This window comes from Corvus kubaryi, unplaced genomic scaffold (genome assembly GCF_017639235.1).
Source record: "Corvus kubaryi isolate FWS band 111438036 unplaced genomic scaffold, C.kubaryi_AGA036_p1.0 37394, whole genome shotgun sequence".
Classification (NCBI taxonomy): Eukaryota; Metazoa; Chordata; class Aves; order Passeriformes; family Corvidae; genus Corvus; species Corvus kubaryi.
Window position 1 is genome coordinate 1,403,327 of NW_024581133.1, and position 20,563 is coordinate 1,423,889.

Sequence of the window (20,563 nt, forward strand, 5' to 3'; positions counted from 1 at the left end):
GGGGCTGCTGTCGGCGCTCAGCGCCGCGGGCACGCTGTTCCTGCTGGCGCAGTGGCGGGAGCTCGGCGCGGCGCTGCGGGAGCTGGAGGCGGCGGGGAACGGCTCCGTGCGGGGGCTGCCGCCCGCGCCCGCCGCCCGCACCAAGCGCAGCCGCCGCGGGGAGCGCGCCCGCGGCCACGTGCGCGCCGAGAGCGACGAGATGCTGATGATGCTGACCTACTCCATGGTGCCGGTACGGCTCCGCCGCGGGGAGGGCCGGGCTGGGCCCGGCAGGGCGCTCCTGGAGCGAGCGCACGCAGCCCAAGCGCTGCCGCTCCTCCCCTGCTCGGTGAACGCTGCGGGCTCAGAGCTGCTGCGGTACCGCTGAGCTCGCAGGGTGGCATCAAACTTTACGAACGACAGTTACACCAACAAAGGGAGGGAAGGGGCGGGTTTGGCGAAACTCCAGAATTTCGGTGCAATAACCAGACTGCCAGGTTCCAAGTCTTCCGGTTTTTAAAACTAACACCACTAACAGACCCCCCGAGCGTTTTCTGCTGTTCAGCATCTCAGCATGAGGCGCTGGACATCACTTCAGCTCGCATCTCTTTGAAACTGATAATGCCCTTCCAGTAAGTGCTAAATTTAAGGTGGTTTTTGATGGATCAGGAGAACTGTATGTCCTTTCTCTGGCTAAACAGCACAGTTTTTTGCACATCAGTGAAAAGATGATCTTGCTCAGTAGGAACTGTGTCATGTAATTGAACTAACTCATGTAGTTGAATAGATTGAAGAGCTTTTAAGTTTTGAGCTAGAAGAAATGCAAGAAAAATATTACTGTTGAGGGAACCTTAGTGGAAACTGTGTCCCAGTAAAGATTGCAGGTCTTAGGCCCACGAAAAAGCAGGAAAGTGTCAGTCAGGCTCTTACTCATGTGTTAATATTGCTGGTTTAAAAAATTATTTACAGAAAATTCTTCTTCAGTAATGCTCTGACGGCATTTTTGTTAACAAACTATTACAGTCCTCATTTTACAGTGATAACATCTCTATTAATATTACGGCTAATGAGTGTGTCAAGCACAGGTATTCAAAGCATAGAGTTTTGATAATGATATTGTTTGGGTTTTAGAATAATATTTTTTTTTAGCTCGGCCCTTTAAGTCCTTGTGCTTTGAGTTTAGAATTTGCAGTACAAGACTTTGCAAAAAGTAAAAATCTGTGAAATCACATGTTTGTGTACTCAAAACTGTCTTTAAAATAACTTATTTTAAGAAGTCATCCCTGAGTTTAGCAGCCACAGTTTGTTTTGCTCTGTCTGATATGAATTGCTTCTCTGAGTTCAAAGGATCCACAAACAAAATCATTGGGGAAAGGATTCTGATCCTGACAGGGCTTGGAGAGTGCCAATGCCAGTTACTGCTAGGTGCTCAGACTGCAGCCATTAGTTGCAGTTGGTGTCTGGATAATTTTGACAGGGGCCATTAAAAGTGCTGCTCTGCTGTCAGCAGGTACCACGGCTGGATTACATGAATTTTGCTGCCCTCTCCCAATGGCACTGAGCACGTGCTGTGTATTTTAACAGCGTGTGGCCAGACTGTGCCCTTGTGCCTCTAAACGTCCACTGTGATTACTGCTGTGTGTGATGGGCTTCATTCAAATCTGTGCATCCTGCAGGGACTTGCCTGAGAGGGTTTGATGCTTTTTTGTTCTTACAAAACTCCCATCAAACATTTTTCATTCTGGCTGCTGCTCAGAAGAGTGTGTAACTATGCGCAGAATCACTTGCTCAAGGGGAAAAAAATCCTTAAAAATATTTAAGCACCCCCTCCTCCCACTCCTGCATTTCTGTATTTTGAATCGAACTCCCACTAATGTAATTTGAAGACTTGGCTACTTTTGTAGTGTCAGACAAAGCTCCTTAGAGCTGGTGAGATGACCCCTGCTACACTGGTGGGCCTTGGAATGACACTCCAGCCCTGCTGAATGTGGGCCTGAATGGAGGCTTGGCCTGAGCAGGTTCTCTCTGGCAAGGGGGCATTTCTGCAGGGGCACTGCAGGTATCAGTGTCCCTCTGCTCTGCACAGCCCCTGCCCAGGACACATCTGTTGTGGCCACTGTTCATGAAACTTTGAGATAACCATAACCATAGGCACCAAAAATCCTATGTTAGCATTAATAACAGGAGTATATTTTTTGTTCAGGGCCTGTTTATGTCTTTGTGTGTACATATATTTATTTTGTAAGAGAGTAAAAACAGGAAATTGGCAAATCTGCTGCTGCAGAAAGACTGATGGGAGGGTAACAGGCCAGAAAGGTTCAAAGTGTGATTTAAGACCGTGCAAGAGGTGGTGGCTTTTGGTGGCTACCAATTATCTGAGTTGTTGTTTCATATTTTAGGTTATCTTTTTTCTTTTCCCCCCCCACCATTTCTCCATGAGAAACTATGATTTTAGCATTTAAATAATATATTTTTATCTGTAGCTTTTCTTAGTGATGATGCTGGCTGAAAATGGTCTGCTCATCTTTCATAGCTAAGCTGGAGGTTCTGTCACAGGCTATTTGCACTTCTTGAGTGCCATGGTTTTTAATTGTCACCTGAGTTGCACTGACTGGTGAAAGTAGTGCTGCTGAGATAATTGAAGGGCCCCAAAGCGAGCTGTAATCACTTCAACAACCTCAACAGACCTATTTAGATTAAAATGCAGTTAGAATTAGAGTGCACATGGACAATGTGTATTTTACAAATTGCAGGGTAGGAGCCAAGTGTTTTTGAGGAGTGTGAGGGGAAGAAAACAAGCATATTCTGATATTCAAAACCAGTTAGCACTTCTCAGCCAATTTAAATTGAGACTAAAATTTTAAATATATTGTTCCAGTACAGTCTGGAATCAGTACATTCTCAGTATGTATCAGACAGAACAGGAGCTCATTGTCAAATAGGGTTTGGTTTTGCAGCAAAAGGATACTTTCCATCAAACTAATTGTCCTCTATTTGAGTCTGTTAGATTTGGCAGTTGAAAACAATGATGCATTAATTTTAAAAATAATGATTGACAGTGGCAAATAACCTTGCTGGGATTAAACTTCAATCTGCCTTTCAGATTGCCTTGCACTTGTTTCTTCTGTCTTTTGGGACTAGTGCATTCCATTAATAGTAAACAGAGTAATTGTACAAAGATGAATAGATGTGCAGCTCTGGCTAAATGGTTTATAAATTATCACATATTGCACAGCCCTGAAATAGTGACCCTTTATTTTCTGGCTACAAAAATCAGACTTTCCCATAGAGAGTTGAGGGACTTCCAGAGTTCATGGTCATAATATTTTTATTTCTGCTGTTTGTTTTGATAAGTTGCAAAATGTTTTAGTGTTGACTCTCATTATGCAGGACATGTAATGTGAATGTTTGCCCAGCCAGGAACTGTGTATTTTGCAAAGATGACTTCTCTATTGATAAATTTTAGTCTACTCTAGATTAAAAGCATCTTTATGAATGTGTCTTCCAGTTGGTTTAATAAAGTCTTGTCTTTTTGCTTGAATTATTTTGAGTGGATGAAGGTCCATGTCAAATTTACAGATCTTGGTTATTCAAAGGTAAGAAATTACTTACTTGGAACACAGGTCATCTTTCTCCCTTCATATGCTGCATTAGAAAAGCTTCCATCCATTAATACAAATAGGAAATAAAATTGAATGTAATTTTTATTGGCTGGTGTTGGCTTTTAATACCTTCCACTGATAGAGTCCACACATGGACAAGCACACCTGTTACAGTAATGTGTGAAATTTAATGACTAGGTGATAGCCCAACATTCTATTCATATTTTCAGTAAGGATCAAAATTAGGTCTATTGACAGATTCCTAGGAGAGGAACACTGCCTGAAGAGATGGATGGTGTCACAGTATTAAAGGAATTCTAAATAGCTCATTCTAACAAGCACAGAGGGACATTTGTATCTTTGGTTTTGGAATTATTTCTGTAGGTAGAGCAAACCTGTTTTCATCTTCACTTTCTCTGCAATATTAGGTCCGAGTGATGGTGGAGCTGTGTAACAGCACCAAAGGAATATGCTTAACAGGTATGTTTGTTGCCTCAAGCATTACACCCGTGTTACCTCCAGGAACACAGACCCAGTGTTTTCAAAAAAACTGACGGTGATAACTATGTCAAAAAACTGCTATTTATCAGAATTTAAAAAAAAGATTAATAGGTACTACTTTGGAACTTATCTGTACCCTCGTAATATAAATGCTAGAATTTAAGGAACTCAGTTGATTCTACTTGGAGCCATTTCTCTCTCATGTAATTTTCACAAGCAAATCTTTGGCTGTTTAAAATAGTAGTTGAGGTCTAGTCATGATATTTTTGTGTGTGTCACACTTCAGGCCTAACATGGGAGGAACATGGAGGGGGTAGAAACTTGCTCCCATTATTACAACTGCAGTGGAGCTTAGTGAACATTCATTTTCCTCAGCTGCAGGATATCTCACATGTCACCAGTGATGACCTGGAGCTGCTGATGGCTGAGACAGGAGAAGGTGTGAAAAGTTTTATGGGGTTTGGTGAAGAGTGTCTGGTAGCCTTTGGTCTGGTGTCTTTTTTTTCTCCTATTTAAATAGCCTGAATCCTGAACTGCAATGAAATATCTGTAAAACACAGAGAAGTGTGGCATGAATTTTTAATGTGTATTTTCACCAGGATTTTTAACTGTGACATTCATCAGTATTGCAAAGCCAGTATTCTTCTACTGGAACAAGTTTTTGGAGAAGACTTACATAGAGGAAATGTACTGACTGTGAGGTAGCTTGCATCCAAGGCTGTGTGAAGGCACCAAAGCCCCTGACAGTGAGGGTACATTGCAGGTGTTGTTGTCAAACCTTTTTCGACTGAAATTTGAAAAAAGCAAAACATTTACATGTCAATGTGTTACTCTTTTGGTAAGTCGGAGTTACTGCTAATGCTCAGGTAGTTATTTATAACACAAAGCAGTTAAATAGATAGATGTTAATTTTGAAATTTAAGGTGTTTTCTTCCCCTTTTACTGTTCTGATCTAGTTCTAATCAGTTCAGTTTGGAATTGCTTCATTTTCTTGTTAGGTTAAACTCACCATTTCTTCTTTCTTGTTTTTTTTTCTCTTGTTGTAGGCCCCCCAGGCCCCCCAGGTAAGACACTAGGACAACTGCAGTAACATTTGGGGCTAATTGAAACAGTTGCTGGTACAAAATATTGAAATATAGAAATGCATCTCTCCCAAAATTGTCTTCCTTTGCTAATTAGATTAAGGTAGGGTTGAATGTTTGCCTGCCTTTATAATGCTTGTATTTAAGTCAGCTCATGCCCCTTCTGAGAGAGGGGAGGTTTTAGACATTTTAGTTTTCTAGTAGAGGGAGTAGAACACTTGATCAAAACCAAATTCAGATGTTTAAGTAACATCTAGATGAGGAGATGAGTCTATACATTAAACCCCCAGGGAAGCAGATATTATAATTTAACACAAAAACCATATTTTTAAAAAATATTGGTTACTGATTACACCCTCCCACCTCCCCCATAACTTTTCCTCCCTTCTTATTTAATTCTGTCTCAGTTCTCACTCAGGTGGTTGCAAGGCTGTATTATGAATGGTTACTTGTTTTCTTTCTGTGCTGTTTATCCTGTGGGTCTCCTTGGAGTAATTCTCTGTATCAGAAAAATATGAGTTATGTTTTGCTGGGGTTCAACTATAGATATAAACATACTGCATGTAAATATAGCAGATATAGGGATAAACTGCATTCAGCAGTGAGAATTCAGTTGTGCTGTTTGCTTTGATCAGGGCCTCCTGGACTTCATGGACTGCCTGGCTACAATGGATCAGATGGAGTCCCAGGCACACCAGGACAAAAGGGAGAACCAGGAATAAATGGAAAAAGAGGGAAAATAGGTACAGTTTCCTTTCATATTAGTTTACAATGCTGCTTTGAAATCCAAACAAATTACAGCTATCCAGCTAAATACAGGTGAAAAAAATAACTAGAGTGAATTTGGTTTGTAGTAAAAATATGTATTAATTGGTGCTTAACACTGGACAGTGCCCTTGATACTGAAATGTTTTTTATTTCTAGGTTTGCCAGGACCAAAAGGTGATCAAGGACAGAAAGGAGAACCAGGAGAAATGGGTTTACCTGGCAAGGATGGTATGCCAGGAGGAAAAGGTGCAAGAGGAGCCAAGGGACAAAAGGGGGATGCCAACAATGATGTGATATTAGAAGGTATGGAGGAGTGCTCTTGGGAGGTCTCTCACAACAGTGTACTTGGCAGGAGGAGATATGCTCCACTTCTGAAGCATGAATGTGAGCTGCAAGGGCAGGAGCAACCTGTATAAATGTGGGCTATATCCATAGGGAAGCCTGAGTATTGCTGTGCCCAGGAGATTGCTCTCTTTGCAAGGCAAGTCTTCACAAAAACCTTTCTGCTTGGCCTTTGGGTTGAGGTGTATGTGAATTTCACCCTTTCCAAAATGCTTTCATACAGTCAACCTCCTCCTGCTCTTTATTTCAGCTTAGTTTTATTTTTCTATTAGAAAATGAGGGGCAGATTCCCACTCAGGAATACGTGAAGCAGCTGTGTAAAATTACAGCAGTGTAGCATCTGAAATTGAGGTCTTAGAATACAGTAAGTAAAAGGCAACAATACTTTGTAACTCTCTAATGGGCCTGTAATCCAGACAGATAAAATGCATTGATGTCCCACACCTTGTGAAGTTCTGGCTGGTTCACCTTCTAACAACCAGTGTTTCAGAGAGTTTATGGCACCATCTTCTGTACTCAGAAACCTCTTAAGAGAGGCTGTTCTGTGGATGTCCTGTGGACATGCACAGCTCTCTGCAGGGTTCCTGCTTTCCTGTGTCCTGACACTGTGTTTTGTACACAGGTGCAAAAGGTGAGCCTGGACCACCTGGGCTCCCTGGGCCTCCTGGACCCCCAGGGCCTCCAGGTAAACGTAAAGGTAAAGCCAAAGCAGAGCTTCAGGAGAACATCTACAGCAGCAAATGCACAGGTTGGTGCTTCCCAGTGTTCTTTCCTGTGTCATGAACAGGTTCAAGATTAAACCATTGCTTCAAGGCTCACAGATCAGTAAGCATGTGTTTCATTTTGCTGGCATTGATAGAACTGCTTAAAGCTGAACGTGTGCTCAGGTGCTTTGCTGAAATAGAGTTTGAATAAGGCAGCAGGTTACCCTTACCTTCAGTACAACATTGGTCCTTAAATCGTGTTGTGCTCATGCTCAGGCAGAGCATTTACAAATGGTGTTTTCTATTAGATGGGATAAATTTGGAAAGTAAGAGCAATGCAGTTGAAATTTTTGGCTTTTAAATAATGAATTTTTAATTTTAGCTATAAATATAAACCCCTGATTCTGGATATTGAAGTGTCAGAACAGAGCCCAGAGAGGCTCCTTACAATGGACAGGAGAGAGCTGGAGCAGAAATCTCATCTTATTTGAAATTCAGAAATGCATGAACTGTTGTAGGAGATAACAGGGCCATTTGCTCAGGTGGGCTCTTTTCGAGTGTTGAAGCAAAATGAAATGCTTTGGAGGATAAGCTATCTGATGGATTTCTGATGGATTTTAAATCACAGTGTGAAAATGGGAGTTACACTCAAATAAAGATGAGACCTTCCTCAATGAGTTTTATGTTTCATGACTCAGCAAACCATGAGATCTTATTACCAAAATTCAATGAATAATCCAGATTTTGTAATTAAATATTCATCTCTCTTTCAAGGAAAGAGAATATATATGCTGATTTACAACTGTAATTAACTTATTGCATAAGAATACAAGCCTGGCTTTTTCAAATTAAACTTTTAATCTGTTAAAACTTAATTTCTTTAAGAGAAGAGAATAATTAGTTGGAAGTGCAGGTATATTTTTTCTCTATGGTACTGTTAGTGAATTCTGAAAGAAACAAAACATCTCTGCTCCATCCTCCCCACCTTCCCCCAACAGACCAAATGAATAGTCTTAATGTCTTGTAAACTCCATTAACTCTCAACCAGAATATTTTATGATAGGAATCAGCAGGATATTTATCTTGGTGTTTGATGGAAAGAAAGTAGTGAAAATTTCCCATAAGAATCTCTGATTGAAAACTGTCTCTTTAAATTGAGTTGTTTTCTAATCCATGCAGCTGTGAAAGTGTTGCAAATATTCTCAAAGGCAAATAGTGCACTCAGCTTTGCTACAAACACTGACCTGGCCCTTGACTACTCTACAGTTTTAGATAAACTACTGTACAGGGAACTGCTCCTTCAGTCAGCTGCAGCCATTAGACTCAGCCCAAGAAAATCAACTTGTGCGTTGCAATTTATAATTTTTGCTGGGTGATTTTGTTTATTGAAATATTCTGGCAATATTTCAGGATCAGAAGCTGGAAGGGGATCTTGAGGGATTGGTAATTCTAGCTGTAGGCATTCAGCTTACCATGGTTGGGTGGACTGTTTGTGCCTTACTTGGAGAAACACTGTGATCACTTGCAAACTTCCAGCGCCATCTCACCAAACGCCCTAGATAATGGATGGGAGAAATACATGTTGTTCTTGCTCTATCTTGGAGTAATTTTCTTCTGCATGAACAAAAGGAGGATATGACCTAAAGGAGAAAACAACAATGCAGTATTATCTGTCCTTTCTTTCCTGAATGTCATGGTAGCCTTGCAGCTTTACCTTATAGTTTTTTCCTATTTTTAACTATCTTTGTCACTTACTTTCATCACAGATCTGTAAATCCTAGAAACATATTAGAAGGCAACAATCCAAATCCAAGTCTAAAAAAATTTGCAGCCTGTGTGTCAAGCAGTGTGAAATGCTGGAGATAAAAGTTAAGAATGGAATTAGAAAACAAGGCTGCAATGAAATCAGGAAAACCCTCAGCCAAAAGCTGAGAACTGTTCTATGTGGTTATTCATTCTAAGCAAACTGAAATGTGGCACATTGTTTTAAGGGCAGAAGAGATACCTGGCTTTATAGAAAAGGGTCCATAAATAATTTAATTCAGGCATTAACAGTAAATGCTAAGAGAAAATCCAACCAGTTAGTCCTTAAATTGTTGCAGGGTGAGGAAAGATATTTCTAGGCATTTGATTCTAATGTGAACCATTTCTGTGTGTGTAAATAATACAATGTGTCATCTCCCTTAGTATTTCACCCTGCTTCTTTTGTGGTGTGGATGCCAACCTCGTGCACTATGCACTCAGTGCATGTGTTAGTGCTTTATTGCTGTCTGGGGCATCAGCAGCATGAGCATCCACCCTCTCTGCTGGTGTGTGGGGATTTGGGCATGAAGTTTTAGAGTTTAACCACCACCCCTTCCCAAGAAAATGCTTTTGGTCTTACTGCTAAATCAGCTATTTGCCAGCTACCTCAGCTGTCTGAAGTTATCTCATAAAAGGGGCAACTCTGTCTTCCTATGTGGCTACTCAGAAATTCACAGCTAAGGAACTAAAACTGTTGTTTTAATTAGTTACTCCTCAAAGTTGACTGTCAGCCTGAACACTCCATCTCCTTGGCAGAAGTGAGAGCAAGTCTTTTCTTATCTCATTTTTTGACCAGACCAACCTAAGCATTTTTTTTTTCCCCAGATGAAGCAAAATCCCAGTAGTCATTCCTTCATTTTTGTGGAGTCACTGATGTGCCCATCTGTCATGTCAAATAAGCTAAAACATGCCATTTTTCTTCCTCCCTCGACTCTAGGTGAGACATGTGCTGTACCAAATGATGATACCCTGGCTGGAAAAGCTGAAGACAGAACCCCCAGTCCTTCAAAAAAAGCTGGTAACCTGCTACAAAGTGTGACCTAAGTGCTGCTTTCCCTCTCAGTGTCACAGATCATGGACACGTGCCTTTTTTCCTCCACTAGAATGTGTCATAACGTCTGTAGGAAGTCCTGTGCACTTTGTCAGTGTACAGCAAACGTTTGGAACCTGGATGCGGGAACCTGCAAACATAAGTGATGAAAGGATTTGGCTCACCATGCATTTTTCAGGTATTTTTAGTCGTAGTCACTGACCAAAAATCCATCGTTACCCTGACATTGCTTCCTTAATCCCTTCAACCTAAACTCCTAAGTATGATGAGTTTTTACCCACATCTTTTCAAGAATATTTTCCATATTACCTGTATAATACTTGACTATACATACAGCTGCAGGCATTTGTAGTATCTTTAGACATTTTCAGAGTCAACATCAGAATTTGAAAATAGTTTTTTTTTAACTAATCCAAGTGTAAATGCCTATTGTTCATGGCTTTTTATCCTTTTCTTTCAAGAGTTTCTGTTTCCTATGGCTTTACTTCCCTAAATTATAGCTGAGAGTTTTGCCTTTTCATTTAGCTAGGCATGAAAATGAGTCAGATGCTGCATAAGCTACATTTAGAGCCGGAAAATGTCCAGGACCTAAGTGGGAAAAGGAAATATTTCTGCATACCCAACAACTGCATTCAGAATGAGGGCCCGTTAGGTCTGTGGAAAGCAGGCTCTTTAACATCTCCTCTCTAGATTTTTTTGGGTGTCTCTGGATTCTTTTCTCACATTCCAGCAAGTAGAATCACTATTGAAAATGCAAACACAATTGCTATCTGTCAGATAGCTGATTGAAACAGACTTTCAGTAGAGACTGAACTTTAGGATAGAGATTTCAAAATTAGATGAACCAAATGATAATCCTTTTTTTAAACAAGTTTTCCCCTTTTTTTAGGAAACTATATAAAAGAATATGAAAATTCCAATGCCTTGCTGAATGACAGCTACAGGATCATTAACATCACAGGATTCTTCTATGGATGTGGTCATGCAGTACAAAACAATCATCTCTACTATCAGAAGGGAGGAACCAATGACATTCTGAAGTAAGTCAAAGATAGCTGGCCTAAGACAAGTGATGCTGTGGGAGAAGGAGCGATGGGTTGGTGCCAGAGGTGAACCTCAGAAAGCAGACCATTCTTGTAGCATTTTGTGTTTCTTTTTGGCCCTGCCTAAATGGGAAGAATGGAGAAATGGTTCAGAGCTCTTCCCAGAACAGAACAACTCATTCTTTCCAGCCTGTAACTAAAGTACAGTACCAGCCTCGCACTTGTGCATGCAGATGTGGGAGGAGGGAAGCTGGGGGAGTAGCCCTGGACCACTACTCTGCTGTGACAGTTCTTTAGGCATTGTTCAGCTCTGTCTCGGGTTCACCTCTGCAGTTACCATGTCAGAGAGGGGCCCCAGGATGAGCAATGTGCCACGTGCACAGAGGACAACAGATTCTCCTCTTGGCTATCCTGGCATCCAACAGTTCTACTGTACATTACATTGCTGTGGGTGTCCTTCAGCTTGGATTCTTTGCTGTGTTCATAATCACAAGAAAGAAGTGAGAACTGACTAAGGAATTTGAGTACCAGAAGGGATTAGATTTAGAAGAGTAAGCTGTGCATCTACCTGCATCTGAGTCAGAAGTGGTTCAGCTGCAGTGTGGGAGGCATAGGTGGGTGGTTTTGTGACTGTGGCCCGCTCATGAAACTCAGCTGTGCAGAGCCCTTGCTGTGCTGTGCTCTGCTCTGGCTGGAGGCAGCAGGGAATGCTGCTGGCACAGACGGATGCACTGAGGCACCTGCTGAGGACAGGGCGACCTGGAGAACTACACGTTCCACGGGGACGAGTGGCTCCAGTGATTGATTTCCTCATAGGAAGAAGTTTCTGCTACTTTCCTGATGTATCTCCCTGAACTGGAACTGGGAATTACATCTCTTGTTTCAGTTTCTACCGAGGACAGAGACAAACAATACAAATCAACCCCAAAATCTCACCTTGTGGGAAGAGCCAAAGAGTCCAAGGGCAAGTGAAAGATTGCTTGTGCTTTCAAGTTCTTACACAACTCTGATGTCTGAGCCAAGAACATTTACTATACTTTGATGTCTGTTCCCAAGCAGGTGTGAGTGCTGCCTTCCTATATTCATGTGGATGCCAAGGAATGTGAGCAAGCTGCAAGGATTCTATAATATTTATCCTGCCAAGCACAAGCTCACTTTCTGGCAGCCTCCTTTTAATATTTTCCAGCGTTTTCTCTGGTGGTCTGTAAAAGACCATCACTGTCTAAGCAATACACAGTGATAGGGCAAAGACTCCTCACCTTTGCTTGGATACTGTTAATTGGGAAATGCTTCACCTCCAGATGAACACAAACTATTAGTGGAATTTTCAAATTGTCTCAAGGAGCTGCTATGGAATGGCATTTTTGTTCTGTTCTTCACTCTGTTCTTCAGCACAGACAGTATGAGGCACTATGGATTCTGTGACAGTGAAATCCTTGATTTTGGGCTCCATAAAAGCTTCTGGGAGTTTCTGTATTGTTTTAGTGGAAATTATAGGTGAGGATCTGGTTAGTCCATTTTGCAAATGTTGAAAAAAAACATTCAAAAGGAGTTTCTTGTCACACATTTAGAAGCTGGTAGACTAGGTCTGACCTTTGGCAGGTTTTCTCATGATGGTCAGACCCCCAACACTGTGATTGTTTCATTCTTTTCACTTTGTTTCATAACATGCTTTACTATCTCTTTGTTATTTTTGATTGACTTCATTGATATTAGTGATCAGGAAAGTGTCTGTAGCTCGAGTTCTGGTGGCTGATGAAACTATTACACTATATCTTGTTATTTACCCCAAGACATCAGAAGATTAAAGAATTTTGGAACCATCTGGAGTTCCAGGCTGGGCTGTCCTTAACTGGGGGAGCCCAAGAGAACCTGGGAATGAAGCCTCACTTCTTTGCTCCCTTCAGGATTTTCACATAAAACAGGAAAAGACAGGGTGTTGTGTGCTTCAGAATTTGTGCATTTCTAATGAGTCTTGAGATGCTTTCTATCTTGTTGGCTCTTTATAGAAAAGAATCCTGAAGAAAAGTCTGCATTTCTGAGCAGCTAGTCCTGTTAAGGGCTGTCCTTCTACCCCTTGCATGAGGTTATTTATAGATGTGAAGCAATTAACAAGATTAACAGGATTGACACGTGCATTTCTCAAATCTTCTCCAGCCTTTAACTGTTTTTTTTACGGCACAAACATGCTGCTGGAATATGGAGTTGCTGCAGATGTGAGTTTTACAAAAGCTGAGGGGAACAATCTAAATTGGTTATTCCTGACTTTTCTTAGAATGATTTTTCCAATAGATGCATCAATGCAGCTTGAACAGAAAAACTGACCTTTCAGCATTCTATGTTCCTGGATCTGAACTGTGCCTGTGATTAAGCCTGTCTTGTAAGTGTAGCAGATTCCTTTATTGAGCAGTATTTTTCCTTCCTCTATTTGAAGGATGGAGATATAGAGTGAGAGAGAAGTCAGACACTGAAATGTGCTTCTTTGCAGAGGGCATTATTTAAAAAGATGAAGCCACGCTCTCCCTGCCTTTGCTGCAGCAGTGTTATTGGGTGATTAAGTGCTGACAGCAGATGTGTCTCAGGAGGAGCTGATTACCCTCCTAAACCAGTAGAGGAACATGATTTAGCTGCTCACTGCTCCTGCCCTCAGATTATCAACCTACTATGGAATTTCAAGGAATAAAAACAATTTTATACATCAGAGATGGAAGTATGCAGGCTGTCCCATTGAGGCCAGCATAAGGTCACAATTTTGGCTCTGCAAAAGTAGAATTTTTATTCTTTTGATGTCAGCTTGAGTAAATCACTGCATTATCTTAACTGTTTTCATCAGAGGAACGCTAAGACTAGGTGAAGCTGCCCAGAATTCATGCTGCTTTGGTCAATCACATTTTCTCCCTTTAGTTCCCACCTAGTCAAAACCAAACTTTGTACAGATTCCACTTGCCAATTTTGGGCCTTCACCTGGTATCCCATTCTTCTTCATACCCATTCCTTTTAGTTGCTTCTTTCATCCTAGTGATAATAAAGCTCATAGACTAAATAAAGTGAAACCTACCAAAGCAAATCCATGCCCTTGTGCACCTTTCAGACTGTTATTATTTGGAATTTTCTCCTGATGTTTTGGAAGGTTCTTTGAGATTTTAATCTTAAAAGACATCAGAATGGTCCCTTGAACCAGTATTTTCAACAGCACCTCTATCAGTGATTCCCCACCCCATGTGTGTGGAGATGAGTTCTGCTCACTCCTACTGAATCCCTGCTGTATCTCATTTCAGATTCGGGCTTGATAAGGCCTCGATGGGCACCCTGCCCATGAAAAATGCCTTACACCATGGCCGGAACTACCTCTTCTCTAACTCCAAGACGTATTTCAACATAGCAGTGGATGAGAAGGGTCTCTGGATTATATATGCCTCAAGCACTGATGAAACTATAATGGTAGCACACATTGATGAAGAAAGGTTTTCAGTCATTCGGATCATCAATACCACCTACCCTAAGTCCAAGGCTGGTAATGCATTCATAGCATGTGGCATTCTGTATGTTACTGACACCAAGGACATGACAGTAAGTTTTGCTTTTGATTTACTGAAAGAGAAGCAGATTGATGCAAGGTTTGAGTTACGGTCTTCCCAGTCTGTTCTTGCTATGCTTTCGTACAGTCTGCGGGACAAGAACCTGTACACGTGGGAGAATGGGAGCTTGATGGTGTACCCCGTACATTTTGGCAGATGAATGTATTTTCACATGCCACCTTTGACTAAAGGATCTATTTAAAGCTCTATGACGCAAGCATGGGGGTCTCTTCGCTTGGTAACATTTTCTGTTTGCTGATGGAGGTTTGTGAGTGTGTGTAAAAGGGGGAGGGCAGGAGCCTTTGTGCAAACACACTTCAATCACATAGGCCATCCTCATCTTTTTAAAAAATGGTTGTTCACTATTGCAGCTGGCACACAGCATAGACATACTTTTGTTTTTCCCGTTATTCAGCTGATAATTGTCTGATGTACATTGATTATCCCACAGTCATGTGCTCAGCAGAGACTATTTGTAACACTTATTTACAATCATCTTCTCACTCATTTCCTAGTCAGTGATTATGGTCTAATACAAACATCTAAATAATGAACTTTTGTGTACAAATACCTTTGTTACTTTCATTTAATTTCCATGGATTCTCTGTGAACATTTTTTCTGGACAAATCTGTTAAAAATAATGGGGATGGAAATACTTGTTTAAATAGAAAAAAAAGCAGAAAGCTTCAAATTTGACAAGTCAAATCAAGTGTTAATAATCAAAAGCAAAATCCAGCTCAAGTACAAGGAAAATGGGAATAAATGACATTAAATACTGAATACACATGAATTGTACTTCTTAAATGGAGAGCTGGATGAAAAGTAGCAAGGTTTAAAATTAAAGACATAACCTTTATATATCAAATTCCATTTTTAACAATATTTGAGTTTCTTGTGTTGCTGCAGACTCTTCCTTGCCCCTTACTGCCACGCAAAGTATACCAGTGTAACTTGCTTATAACTATTTAATTAGAATAAGGCATATTTCTAAAATAAAAAGTCCCCATATTTATCCATACAACTGAAATCATAAAATGAAGGGTATACTTTCTTGCTATTTTTAGAATCATCACACTGCTTAATGACCTAATCTGTTATTAACCATAAGTCAGAGACTGCCAATTCACACTCAAATTTTTGAGAGCTAGAGGTGAGAAATCATAGGAACTTTTTGATTTTAATTTTGTTCTGGTATTTCAGATTTCTAAATTTAACATTGGAACAAAACTCTCTACTGTTGTTTTTTGTATCTAGATTCAAAATCATGCGCTCTTGGAAAATCCCCACCTGACTTTCTAAGCTGCCTGTGCATATTGCTAAAGTTCATGGAGCACACCCAAATATTTAGAAGCAAAGTGTTACTTAAATCCTGAACTGCACTGAGCTGTTTAATATCTGTGTGATCCAGGCACTATCAAAGGGACTAATGAATTTGGGAATGTCTGTGCCTGCAAATGTGCTGGAAGAATTCCTCTGCTGCAGCTAAGCTCCAGTGTGTGATACAGGGATGGCTGGGCTCTTCTCAGGATACTTGCTGTTATCACTAAGGCCTTGCATGCTAGAGAGAAATGCAGAAGGGAACAAAAAATCATAATTAACACCTTGAACTTGTATACACATCAAAACTCCTAGACTAATGATTCTACCTATGCCTGTATAAAGGGTGTGACACTCCACACTCCAGAGCTACAGTTCTGTGGGCTGCTTTTCACTTTTGTGGGGGGTGTGGGGGTTTTGGCTGGTAGTTGTTTTCATGTTTGTTTGACTGTGGTGTTGTTTCAAAAATTGAATTGTGGTACTAATAAAGTAAACATTTTCAGCTAACAAGTCAGCAATATACTCGGGCAAACACTGTTCAAATCAGGTGTGATATTTTCTAGATAATGTACCTATCTCAAAGCATGGTAAACTTCTGCATAACATTGTTGAAACACTTGGATCAACCTCTTGGAGCAGGAAGACGAGGAAATTCTACCTCTTTTCTTCTTGCAGCTGGGGAACTTCATTCTGTTAACCTTGGGCTTTTCTAGAACAGCTGAAAATAAAATGTAAACAGCTAATCTTTTTTATATCAGTACAGTCCGAGGTCAAGTTAAAACTAACTCAGGAAATACCCAGTCAATGTACTGGAGATTTAGATAAATCTGTTTAAATATAAGCAAGAGTTCTAGAATGGGCTGTTCCATGAAATAAAAGTAATTTATTTAACTTACAAAGGAAAAACCAAACAGTGACATTTACCCTTCCTTCTTTTCATACTTCTCCTACTTCACAGGCTGCAATTTAAAATCACCTTTGGAGAAAGGTGCTTTTTATTCTAGTATATCTTACAATACAGCACAGACATCAAAATTTTCATTGGAGGAATAAGACAATTTGTTAACATTTAAATACACAGACATCCATTCCAGTCCTTGAAGAACATGTTTTTTGTTTACAACAGAAAAATACATCTGACAACAGTAGCTAGTTATGTTACAAGCAAACAATATTGAACTCTGCATAGTTTATACAATATACTCTGGTAATAACGTAATTACCAGTTTTATCCACTATTTACTAGCTGGCCACATAAAGCCTGACATTCATCTGAAATGTGGCATTATATGTTCCATTGGTATTCTCTTAACAGCTTCATTTAATGAAGTATTCTCTGGACAAATGATTTTCAAAACTAAAAGCTGACTAGAAAGATGGATGTCTTCACTACAAACATTTAATTCTTACAATACATTCCTAAAGTAAAGGCAGGTGTCCAATAGAAAACATAGCTCAGAAAGAAAGGAAAATAGTGTGCAAATTAAACCCCACCGCATTTAAAAATGTGTTGGTGTGCAAGTTACAGTATCAACTGTGCAATAATACTAACTGGGGAAAAATCTCAGCATAAAATGATACATCTCTCACAGTACGTCCTTGATTGCACATGTTCCACGGCGCTTGCGTCCATTACACTTTCTGCAGAAATCAAATACACTTGAGTACCCTTAATTAAAACTAAACTATTTTACAATGAGAAGTTGTACACATGCTTCATTTAGTGGGAAAATCTGGAATAAAAGTCATCAGAATCACGTCAGAAATGCTTACTGACTTGTAGAGCCACAGTGCTTGTGAAGCGACTGACAACTGCCAGCATCTTTACAACACTCCGTAAATGCAGCTTGTGGGTCACTGAGCAATAACCCCCCCACAACCAACACCACCGGGTTAAATTCCTCATTTTTACAATCCAGAACATGCATTTACACCCCAGGGATCCTTATGGGCATATTCAAAATACACCTGTTGTAAAAGTGTTGGTTTTCTCCCCATAAGAATGCTGCAGTAACCGCTTTGAAAGGAAACACAATGTTTTCTTTCCACAGTGCATCTCACTGTGGTTTTAGCTACTTGAAGGGACATTCTAGAAACCAGGATTAGCTCACAGAACACTACAGAATGTCAAAAATGCCTGAAGGTACATTGAAAGCATTGGGAAGGACCCTCATTTTCAGTGTGCCATCTGCTCCACAGGAGAAGATACGATTGCCTTGCACAGTCTCAATCTGGGTGACACCAGCACCAATATTCCTGAAAAGGGATTGCTTAGCATGTTCGTTTTTAAATGAATGAATTAAATTGTAGCCAGTCAGTCTCCACACCTGTATCAAAAGAATGACAAAAGGAGATGAATATTAAAGATTTGTATTTTCATGACTGAAGTTTAAGATTCCTGGCTGCTCTAAACCCTATTCAGCAAAGATAAAGGATATTTTTTGTTGCCTCATTACAACAATTACTACAAGTCCAAGAGTCTTGAGAGGCTCCTGATGCAGTGTAAGGCTACCTTACTGTGGACCAGCTGGGTACTGGGCAGGGTGAAGCTTCCCTGTGTTACCTGATCAGAGTCCTCCTCCCAGCTTCCCCCGTGAAAGCTGCAGAAATGGACAGGTGGCATTTTCATCCAAGATGACTACTGTCAGCTTTCCAGCAGCTGGAAATGCTTTCCTGCTAAGGAATGCTGCAGAGAGTAAGCTGCACAGTTAATAAGCATGCAGAGTGGTAGGAGGCACAGCTGCCTGTTGTGTCCTAAGTAGCAGGAGCCTCATCAAGGCCAGGCCATGAAAGCCCTTATTAAACAATCCTCCAGCTAAAAGGAAAAAAAACTGTATTCACCTTCCCTTTACCATGTTGTATTTCCTTCCTTTAGATTACAGGTAAAAAGCCCCTTAAAACAGGGACTGCATTTCTGGTTTGGTTTGTTTTTTTGGTTTTGTTTGTTTTCATGTTGGTGTTTGTTTCTTGCTACTCTGACATCTCAGTAGCTGTCTGGAGCTACAGCATCAGGAGAAAAACCAGAACTTGGTGATACAGAAACTGTACACAGTGTTGAAGTTGCTGAGCGCCCCCTGTGTTACAAAGTAATGTCCAACGGCAAAGCCAGAACATTTTTAAGAGAGAGAAAAACAAAGGTAAGATTTCAGAACCGTGCACTTTGCTTTATCCACTTAAATTCCATCTCACAACCTTAAAAAGACTCATCTTTAGTGGAGGAAAAACCTACTTGCTTTAGAAGCGTCCCAGTGTGTTTCAGTTGACATTATAACCGTAAAGCAAGCAAGCTGTACATCAAGAGTACGTTTGGGGTTTGGTTTTGTTTTGTTATTGCATTCATCTGGCTATTTACCTATGACAATACACTGCTTCAGCCAAACACCCTCGTGCAGAACCCAGCTCCTCCATCCCTTACCTTCATGTTGCCTTCGGCCGAGCCCGTAACAAAATAATCCTCAGAAGGATCCAGTGCAAGGGCCTTAACAGCTGACTCGTGTGCTTGGAAGGTGAAAAGGATCTGCCTCTGTCTGATGTCAAAGATGCAGATATATCCCTTCCTACCTCCAGAAATGAGCAGTTGATGCTTGGGTGCATACTGAAGTACTGTGGCACCGTGGTCATGACAAGTGAAGGCTGAAGAAGAAGGATGTCAGAATTTAACAGATTTGAAACTGTAAGTAGCTCTCAATCTTAAAATGCATTTCTTCTATAAATTGCTATCTGAATATTTTCTAACTTTGCAGACACATTCCTTCATATGGGTAATGTCAGCTGACAGCTTATTGCTCTCATAAGAGATATCTAGATCTAATGCATAAGAAAGCATGATATGCAGTCTGAGTTACTTTAGAGTACAGGGTCATACCTGAATTTAAAATTTGAGAAAACATAAAATTCACATAAATTTTATGTATGTATTTTATATATGTCCAAAATTTGCATAAAATATGAAGTTCAGGTAAATTCCTCATTTAAAAAAAGTATAGCTGATCTTGAGCAACCTGGTGTAGTGAAAGGTGTCCCTGCCCATGGCAAGGGGAGTGGAAAGAGATGATTTTTAAGGCCCCTTCCAACCCAAACCATTCTATGATGTTCTTTCTTCGTATTTTTCTATATAGAGCAGATAACATCATGCTAGAGAATATACAGAACCAGGCTGGTGCATGTATTAGTGTGCAACATGTACTTAGACCTGCTCCCCAGTATAAGGATGTCCCCTTGCCCCAAATGCACACACAAGCTCTATTTTCTTAGTCAGTAAGAAGCAGAGGTTTAATTTTCACCACAGTACTTACCATGTATAAGACTGTTACCAGATGAAACCAAGGTGTCCCAGAGGCACACATTTCTGAGGGAGAAAAAGCCAGAAATCATTATGAGTTATTGCTAAGAGATCCATGGGGTGGCATGACTCCAAAAGTGCTCACATTTTATGTCAGTCTACAAGGTAGAACTGAACAAGGAGCCCTTGACACTCTCTAGTCAGTGGAGAGCATCTGCAAAGAACAAAGAGTTTTAATTCTTTGCTCTTTTATGCTTCTTAGTGGAACTATACCTTCCACCTGTAAAATACGTAATAATCACAGGTTGTGTCAAGAAATTATAGAAGTTATTCTTTTCAGAGAAAAAGAACTATCCTGCTTTGCTGAACACATTTCTACCCCCAGCAACTGCATGCTGTCAAAGTAGCTGCATTTAGAATACAACTTGAAAAAACTGATTAACTACTGTCTTCTCACAAATGAAACTTGGGAAACAAGCAACTGAAGAAATGATATTCAAAGAGATTACC

The 20,563-nt window shown here is 40.4% G+C and overlaps 2 protein-coding genes and 1 long non-coding RNA gene across 5 annotated transcripts in view; 1 reads left to right on the top strand and 2 right to left on the bottom strand.

Annotated features, from left to right (window-relative positions):
* Positions 1 to 6: 6 nt before the first annotated feature.
* GLDN (gliomedin) lies at positions 7 to 16,281 on the top strand. The gene is made up of 10 exons (XM_042039735.1): positions 7 to 232; positions 4,010 to 4,061; positions 5,129 to 5,146; positions 5,800 to 5,907; positions 6,089 to 6,235; positions 6,897 to 7,022; positions 9,719 to 9,799; positions 9,885 to 10,010; positions 10,722 to 10,872; positions 14,154 to 16,281. Exons 1-10 carry the CDS (start codon positions 200 to 202, stop codon positions 14,611 to 14,613), a joined length of 1,302 nt encoding a protein of 433 aa, XP_041895669.1. The 5' UTR covers positions 7 to 199; the 3' UTR covers positions 14,614 to 16,281.
* Positions 3,161 to 10,722, bottom strand: LOC121670038. The gene is made up of 3 exons (XR_006018000.1): positions 10,452 to 10,722; positions 8,451 to 8,618; positions 3,161 to 4,869 (listed from the first exon to the last, which is right to left on the bottom strand). It is a non-coding gene; the product is annotated as an uncharacterized LOC121670038 (long non-coding RNA).
* Positions 16,282 to 16,731: 450 nt separating the features above from the next.
* The window catches only part of DMXL2 (Dmx like 2), a 39,197-nt gene continuing 35,365 nt past the window's right edge, over positions 16,732 to 20,563 (bottom strand). For 2 of the 3 annotated variants that reach the window (XM_042039733.1, XM_042039732.1), the window contains 3 exons: positions 20,067 to 20,119; positions 19,187 to 19,404; positions 16,732 to 18,098 (listed from right to left, as the gene is read on the bottom strand). In XM_042039733.1, coding sequence (XP_041895667.1) covers positions 17,889 to 18,098; positions 19,187 to 19,404; positions 20,067 to 20,119 — 481 coding nt within the window. In that variant the 3' untranslated portion in view covers positions 16,732 to 17,888. Of the gene's footprint in view, positions 18,099 to 19,186; positions 19,405 to 20,066; positions 20,120 to 20,563 lie in introns of those variants that run through there. The other variant, XM_042039734.1, reaches the window with a different exon arrangement.